The sequence below is a fragment of the Camellia sinensis genome, chromosome 4 (assembly GCF_055761805.1).
Source record: "Camellia sinensis isolate YWXY chromosome 4, ASM5576180v1, whole genome shotgun sequence".
In the NCBI taxonomy this organism is placed as follows: Eukaryota; Viridiplantae; Streptophyta; class Magnoliopsida; order Ericales; family Theaceae; genus Camellia; species Camellia sinensis.
In genome coordinates, this window is record NC_138964.1 from 95,590,003 (window position 1) to 95,598,806 (window position 8,804).

Here is an 8,804-nt window from a genome sequence, read left to right on the forward strand (position 1 = left end):
TTAAAAGTGCTTTTCTTAAATATATAGAATTAGAGATACTTTTTGTTAATATTAATTGTTTGTGAGTGTAATATTAATATAGATAGCAAATAAAATATCAGAAAACATATTTTATTGTCATGCCCAACTGTGTTTGTATCTTCATTTTTTTAAAATCACCCGTGTCCTGTGTGCGCATCCGTTTCTATGTCCATGGTTCTTCGGATTTGATTCACGTAATTAAGACTAGAACATTATGGTCATGTTTGTTTGGGTGGACATGAGCTTGGGATTGGATTAATAGTCCAATAAAATTATTAATCCGATGTTTGGTTAAACAATTGAAGTACGGATTAATTATTTTAAACTTGACTTTTAGTTAAGATAGGATACATAATCCAACCGATTCGTAATCCCAGGATTATTAGTCATGGGAATGCTAATCCAGTCCGCCCAAACAAACATGGCCTATGGGTGACGAGCAATATGGGTGGGCTGCCGGGCTCAGTGCATGATTTGGTTTCTAACCTTCGTCAGCTTAGGCATTGCTTGCGTGGTCATCGGCAGCAGTGAGATAAATGAGTACCTTGGAGTAGTAGTAGCTCTGTTATTTTGCACTAGCAGCTGCTGTGTTGCTGGTTTGGTTGTTTGTTGTTGTGTTGGCTTCTAATTTCTGTATTGCTGTTTGCTCTAGCTTGGCTGTTGGTATGTTTTATATAGGTGGTTTTGGTTGGTGTCTTACCTAGGCATTATACTGGCAAATGATTGGGCGTGTATCGGTACCAACCTAATTGAGATTATTACATTAGACTGTGATGCTTGATTACTAGTCTTTTTTTTTTTTTTTATTGATATAACATTTTGTATTTTCATTTGTTCTCATCAATAAAGATTTTTTACCGATCAAAAAATATATATATATTCAAAGAAATGTTGCGTTATGCAATTTTTTTGAAGGTACATATTGTATACGTTTTGTTCCGTATTTTTGAATAAATGTTGTAATTTGTTTATTACAAATGTTATATAATCTTTTGATAGTATTAAGATAATTTGTGATTTTTAAAGTAAAATTACAATAATTTGTGATATGATTATTTATTTCTATGGCAATCTAAGCTTTTTTCATTAAACTGTTACTCAATAATTTGAAATATGTTCAATCCTTCTTTTATAACAATAAATAAATAAATAAAGTCCCCTATTTGTTTTAAGAACTTAAATAAACTATGACCCACTATAACACTTTCTCAGGTGAATTGGCAAACCAAATAAAACTTTCAACTCACTAATAACTGATATGGGTATTTGATATATAATACAAATAATATTCTTGGAATTACTTCTATGCATATACATCACTAAGCTACTGAGAGCACATTTGTCCATCCAGGATTTACATATGCAAAAATATATGAGGAGGAAATAGTGAAAGATTAATCATAAAGGTAACGCCTGTCTATGCCTATGTTACGAGCCTAATTTGGACTCTCCTCATAATATCATATGGACACACTATTGGGGACACCTCTACATGTTACCCCAGGCTCAGAACTCGGTGCAAGAAGCTCATACGGTAACACCCCGGCTCCACACCTATTCCTCAGTTTCGGATCACTGTTCCTTTTCTCAATCTCTCTCTCTACTCGTCTGATCTCAGCTGAGAACCCGTAAAATGCTTCTATGATATCTGCATCACCGGACCAAATCGATGGCTGTTGTCGCTCTCCAAGGTACTCCTCGTCTGGAGAGTGAGTCGAGAGCGTGTCAACCACGGCCATAAACTTGGTCGCTTGCAACAAACTTGGCAATGATGAGAAATAATATTTTTGTGGGTCAGCGACCAAGATGGCATATTCAGGGTCTCCCTCCTCGGGAATTAATCGACGCATCAGGGTTGGGCGGTTGGGGACGTAGCCGCCGTAGGGGTACTGTCCAAAGTTGAGGGCTGCGTGTTGAGCGGAGGCGAGCCAGATGATGGTAGTGAGGATAGAGGAGAGATCATCAGGGGTTGCGAGTGTGGGCCACCAGGATTCATGGCGGAGATCAGCATGACCCACATTTATGGACTCAGCGTACCAGGCTTGGAGCTCTTTGTCATTGCAGACTAGGCTTGAATCTGGGTAGTAACGGTTCACATAAGTTTGAACCCATTTCTGTATGGCGGACCAGATCAGGAGCCCATCAGATGCATAAGGGTAGTCCTCAATTAGTAGCTTCACTCCATGTGGTTGTGTGGGGTCCGCTACAGCCATACCCCTGATTCAAAATCAAAGAGAACCATTTGTTATAATTTTTCTTGTTCTTCATCTTCCTCTGAGGATTAATTATTTGTTTATTGATAATAGAATGGATAACAGTGGGAGTGGGGTATTACCTTCGAATGAGATCAGCTGGAAGGCCTTCGAGATCAAAGCGCCAGAAATTCTTGTAGGCGGCTGCACTAATCTCCATGCAGTATCGACCAGGAGTGAAGCAAGACTCAATCACACCATCGGCATTGACTAGGTTTTGGCGAGCCAACGCATTGATCTCTAGTGTGTATCTCATGTGCGGGTCAAGAAGCTTAAATATGGGGTGCATTGCACTCAATTGCCTGTGTGCTGCCAGTATAAACGGTTCCACGCTGGCATGGGTACGCAACCTGTAAGGTAATAAGTAGATAAAGGCAATTTAGTATATTTCCAACGACAAGCAAATATATTCATCAATTAAGGAACAATTATTCATTTTCACACCATATTCCTCAGTTCTGGAACAATTCATTTGTGTTTGTCATCCGGGACTCATACAATTTAATGACCCAGACGACCTACACAAATGAATAGCCCACATGTGCCAGTGAATAATTTTTTACAATTAGAGCATTGTCTAGAACAACAGTGGGCTTTATAATAACATTTACCAGTGGTTAACGAGTTGGTGAACGCCGGCATCATTGGAGCCGACATGGGCTTTGGCGAGCTGCCAAATCCAGTTGGTGGTGGCATCAACTGCGGGTGTGACCACACGCTTTGAACGAGTACTGGGTCCAGCAGGTGGAAGACTAAGCTCGATAGCTATGGGCCTAAGAGTGCCTACTGGGGTCAAAAAAAATAAGGTACGTGTGGCATAAGTTTTGCGGCCATCAAGTGCATTGATGCGATCAAGAAATGGAAGATAGACGTCATGGTAGTCCACCATGTATAGTTTATTTTCATCCAATGCCTGCCATAGTCGAATTGAATGTGCATGAATAAACCATTAATAAGAAAAGCCTTAGTAGAAACACTAAATGTATCTTAAGCGAAACAAATAATATAAAGGATTTGTGTTGTGTTGTGTTGTGTTAATAAATGAAACAATAGAACTCAATTTACCTGTTGTACAGTCATTCCATTGAGATAGCCAAGAATGTGTTCTTCTTTGAGAGCAGATTCCTGAGGACCGTAGATTTGGGGGTCAAGCTTGCTCACAGGTGGGAATGCCTTAAGCCTCTCTATGTTAACGGGGTTAATCCCTGCTATTGCTTGCCGAGCAAATTCATCATCTCTCAGCCATGCATACTTGTCCTCTGCATACATGTAAGGATCATATTGTTAGCAAGGGTACCAAACCAAACTAATTAATCGTCTCAGTCAATAAAATAATTGAGTCAGTGGTTATAGCTTACTAGAAACTATCTTGGGAGTGTTGTATTTGAGAAGATCGCCTTTGCTGGATTCTTGGATCTTGCCAACCACTTTGGGCAAAGGGAGTTTCTTCAGGAGTTCATCTTGGAGGCCCAATTTGAGGAGTAGGCCTTCACTGTAAAGGCTGTCAATGTCAGAGAAGCCCTTGAAATCATGGTTGTTGGCTGATATGTTGGCCATTAGGGATGGTATTAAGTTATGAAGCACTGCTTTTAGCCTTCCTGCAGAGAATGCGTTTTGCTTTGACTCTTCAAATTGTTCATCCCTAGGTACGTACATTGGATTTGGCTTCTCCACACGGCTCTCTGCAAGCATATCTGTTACACAACACAACACAACACAACACAGTTACACAAAACAGTTGCATGAAATAAAAGACCATAATGCAAAGCAGAGAAAATTAATTGAATTGAAATTTACCAGTATCAGTGGGAAGACGTCCGGTACGGCAGCGCCTTGGGTATGCGATATTTGGACCTCCAAGAATGGGGCGAGCAAACTCAATTCCCTTATCTGGATTTCCCAAATCATTGTATATATCAAAGTCATAGATCCTATCAGATAAGTTTCTGACATCTTTGTCATCACCCCTCAAATCCCTCAGCTCCTTCTCCCTTAGTGCTCTCAACCCTGCCGGTGTCTCGCTAGGCAGATATGGCTGTACAAATAAATACATTCAACCAATTAATATTATTATTATTATTATTATTATTTTTCATATAGTTGGATGGGTGATTATTTAGTATCCATATAGTTAGATACTTGGACAAACTCATATGATTATGCATTACAATTTCGATTCGGCTTTTTAATAGCTGAAAGCAACAGAATATAACATATAATGGAAAGAAATGCTATGTATCTCAAATATTTTATCAAAGATTTTACTAAACCTCTCACATGGAGTGGGACTCACAAATTCACATGTTATAGATTCCATACTCATATGAGAGATTTAATAGAATATTTAGTAAAATATTTGGGATTCCTAACATAATTCTATAATGGATCTAAGGGACAAAATGGGTCCCTAGTAAATGAGGGCATTTAATAATTATGGCCCAGTCCACAGACCAGGCCCATCAAGTGCAGTTGAGCCTCTGTTTGGCAAGTTGATTCTCGGGCTTTTTTGGCTATTTTAGCCACAAAAGACAAAATAGGCTATTTTAGCCATAACAAACAAAACATCACATCCAACCCATAATCATTACATTCTTCTCTCACAAAAAAACTCAAAAAAGCCAAAAAGTCCTTCCCAAACCAAGCTTTTAAGCCCAGGCTAAAATAGCCAAAAAAGCCAAAAAGCCAAAAAGCCAACCCACTTCCCAAACGGAGGCTGAGTTGATTTGCACTATAGTTTTGATTCATGAGTGCCGCCGTTATATGCCTGGTGTGTGGTGGCACAAAAGATAAGAAAAATCAACAGATATTCTAATACACATTCTTTTAAAAATGGTATATTTTATACATTTTCAATTATATATTTTTTAATTATGATTAATTTTTTTCTTTAACTATAATATTATTTTAATTATGACTAATAAATTTTTTAGTTATAACTCATATTGTATTTAGTTATGACATTTTATTTTTAGTTATAATTTAAAAAATTAAAATTATATCATTCTTTTTTAGTTAAAAGGTGCATATATGATGCATACCCTCTCTAAAAGTATGCACCATATTGTTTCACAAAAATCAAACCTTGGTTGGCTGCTTTTCATACATCAAAAATATGGCCACAACATTTAAGTAGAATATACGACTCTGTTAAAAAGGATTCTCATTATTTGTTAGTGACCACCGAAAACAAAAAATACTTCCATAAACAAATCAAACACCTGCTTGTAAAGAATAATCCTATATGTATTAATTAGGTCTCATTTGACAAGTGATTTTTTTAGTTAAAAAGTTAAAAAGTCACTAAAAAAATTAAAAAGCCAACAATCCATACTAAAAAGTCAAAGATTTTCTTTTCTCTCTACTTTTTGCACATCTTTTCGTAAAAAGTCAAAAAGTTATCACAAAGATAATAGTTTTTTTTAGCTCATATTTTAGCCAAATAGTCAAAAAATTACTAAATTAACATGTTTCCAAACAAGGCCTTAGTATACACATTAGTATACCAACTAATGATGTGACATAATTTTAAAGATTTTAAATATTTGTAATTTGTATAATAAATAGGGTAATTAATGATATCATAACACTACGTTGGTACAATAGTATGTACACTAATTGGGGCATGTAGCAATTAGTGATATAAATATAAACAATATAAATAGGGTCATTAATGATAAAAATATAAATAATATAAATATGGTCATTAATGGTACACCAGTGTGTACACTATTATAAATAGGGTCATTAATGATATAAATAAGATCATTAATTGGTATACTAGTGTGTACACTAATTAATATAGAGTTATGCTAGGGATCCCAAACAAATTACCAAATAAATTACCAAACCTCTCACATGGATTTGTTTAGGGTTTATAGCATTTTCCATTAATATTTGTAACAATTAGTGATATAAATATAAATAATATAAATAGGGTCATTAATGGTACACTAGTGTGTACACTATTATAAATAGAATCATTAATGATATAAATATAGATAATATATATTTATATGAAAATAATTTTATATAATATTTGTGAACCCTTTGGATGAGAAACTTGCTACCCACCTACCTAACCAATTGAAAATTCAAAACGGGTTGCCCTGAATTATTCAACAATTAAAGTTGACCGTTGCTAAAATTCAAAGCTGGAAAAAGGAAAAGAAAAGAAAGAGTATGACAGACATTAAAAAATGTCAAGTAAATTGTATGAAGATAAGATAAGACGAAATTGTCTAAGTGGCATAGGGGAAGAAGGGTTGGAGAAAATTGAGAAAATGTTTGGTATAGGAATTTGTATAATAACAATATTTAATTTTTGATTTCTAAAATCAATTCTAATGAGATGTGACGTTTTGGTCTTGATTTTTTTTTCTTTTTTTCTTGTCATGTCATTAATGCTCTATTAAAATACCAAAATTAGTGTTCTTAATCATTAATGTAATAATAATAATAATAATATACCTGATTGGAGAAGAATATTCTTTTTCCAGGATGATCTTTGATAGATTGGACCCATGAATTGCAGGGGAAATGGAGTGGACCACATGCAAATCCTTCAATTGTAATGCTTTCCATGAAGAACTCCTTCTGGTGTTTGTTGATCACTGTGATTGCCCCTGGTTTCCCAAAATTCGACTCCACTGTGAACTCTGCTATGTAGTTTACCCTCTCTGTTTTCAAGTTCGATTTCTTTGACCAGTCCTTTAGCACGGCTTCATTGCTCTTCTTTGGGGCTTTCGTTTCTTCATCATCATCAATCACAAAAAAAAACCAATTCAGTAAAATTCATATTGTTATTGTAGTAAAGACACATAATCAGATCAACCCAGAAAAGAGGAAAGAAAATAAAATATCAGATCAATCATTATTGGTTGGATTGAAAGGTGTGTAATAATTTCATAAACAAAAAAAATAAATAAAAAATAAAAAAATCTTGATACTACAAATATATATAATTCATGATCAGAACACCCATAATGATATTTTGGCTCTCATAATTTAATTTCTGAACATTTTTTTATTTTTTTCCTAGAAAATGGTTAGTTTGGGGGAAAATAAAAATTGACAAGATTTTTAAGAGAGAGAGAGAGAGAGAGAATGGGGGCATACTTGGATCCATATCGGTGCTAACAAGCTGCAACACAACATTCCTTCCGATCATGTCGGTGAGAGCATCCAAATGTTTTACAAGTGTCTCCTTCAAGTCTTCCTTGTGCTTGTTCCTCACAGTCACCACTGCTCTAACCTTGAATTTCACTGCCTTTTCAGGCACTGCTCTGACCACATCCTCACTAATGGCCGCCACAGTGACAAGAGGACCTCTGACTACCTTTTTTACTTGTTGTACCCTTCTTTTCTCCAAAGGAATCAACACTAATTGCTTCTGCCTATGATTCAAAACAACTTTTGACGAAGCTACAAATGAACACCTCTCCATCACACTAGAACCCATAATTTCTTTTGCCAGTGCCATCACAATAATTCTCTACAACTCTTTCTCTCTAGATCTCTCTCCCTCTCACAGTATGTGAATTCAAGATTAAAGTGGTTAGGTGTGACTTTTTTTTTGTTGGTGAGAGTGAGAGAAGAGAAATTGAAGCAGATGAAGATCAGGGATTGTGTTTGATGGATTTGATGAGCTGGGTATATAATATATATACAGGAAGAGAGAGGGAAAGAGAGAAAATTTTGATAGTTTGTCACCGTCCACACGTTTTTAATTTGTGTGTCTGTGTGGTTTTGGGTTATGGAACGTTTAGAGCTATCACTAATGATAATAATGGAAAAAAAAGTTAAAAATTATGATAAAAAATTTATGAAAATGATCATGAAAATTTTATGATTTTTGAATTATTTTGATTAGTGTGTAGTGTTTTATTCTAAGTGTAATTTAAAGATCACAAAACTTTTATGATTATTTTCATAAAAAGTTTTTCATGATACCTAATATTGCTGGACAGCGGGTCCTATCTATTGTTACAGTTTATAGTGTGTTTTTTTTTTTTTTTTTTTTTTTCTTCTGTTTTGTCACCTCATTAATAATGAATTTAGAGGTTGTTTGGGATGATCTAAATAAGTGTACTTTTTGTCTTTTTACAAAAAGATGTACAGAAAAATAGAGAGGTGATGTGATGAAAAAAAATAAATAAATAAATAAATGAATTATTTTGTAATTACCAAACTTGGCCTAAATTAGTGATTTTCAGCGAGTGATTTCCAGCACCACCGTTTGTATTATATGTACATATGTTTTAGTCTCGGGTGTGGTATGCATGCTTGATTAGAGAGGCTGCTGCCGAGTCAAAAAACTTGAACGAGTTCCAAATTTCCGAGTAAAGAAAACGCGATATCGTAAGGGAGGAACCCAAGCGGAAAAGTAGAAATTATTTTCTTTAGTGGATCTATATGTATGTCCTTGTCTTCCACCAGAATCACATTTAACCCACTGTTGACTTGAAAGTTCTCTAGCCCCCATTTTCCAATTTGGGGATGTCCTTAGGTTCAGCTTGATTAAATACGTAATCT

At 35.3% G+C, this 8,804-nt stretch overlaps 1 protein-coding gene across 1 annotated transcript; it reads right to left on the reverse strand.

The window, feature by feature from the left end:
• Positions 1-1,264: 1,264 nt before the first annotated feature.
• LOC114306071 (linoleate 13S-lipoxygenase 3-1, chloroplastic) lies at positions 1,265-8,349 on the reverse strand. Its single transcript, XM_028251234.2, has 8 exons — positions 7,389-8,349; positions 6,741-7,021; positions 4,071-4,308; positions 3,632-3,967; positions 3,339-3,532; positions 2,885-3,186; positions 2,357-2,623; positions 1,265-2,238 (listed from the first exon to the last, which is right to left on the reverse strand). The coding sequence occupies exons 1-8, from the start codon at positions 7,750-7,752 to the stop codon at positions 1,482-1,484; spliced, it is 2,739 nt and encodes a 912-aa protein (XP_028107035.2). The 5' UTR covers positions 7,753-8,349; the 3' UTR covers positions 1,265-1,481.
• Between the last annotated feature and the right edge of the window lie 455 nt (positions 8,350-8,804).

What these genes read in the sequence shown, in the direction of transcription:
- LOC114306071 (XM_028251234.2), bottom strand. Translation starts at nt 7,752, where the DNA reads ATGGCACTGGCAAAAGAAATTATGGGTTCTAGTGTGATGGAGAGGTGT. An exon ending in TAGCACCGATATGGATCCAA is followed by an intron (nt 7,022 to 7,388) that starts GTATGCCCCCAT and finishes ATGATGATGAAG; the next exon opens with AAACGAAAGCCCCAAAGAAG. An exon ending in CCAGCTGATCTCATTCGAAG is followed by an intron (nt 2,239 to 2,356) that starts GTAATACCCCAC and finishes ATTTTGAATCAG; the next exon opens with GGGTATGGCTGTAGCGGACC.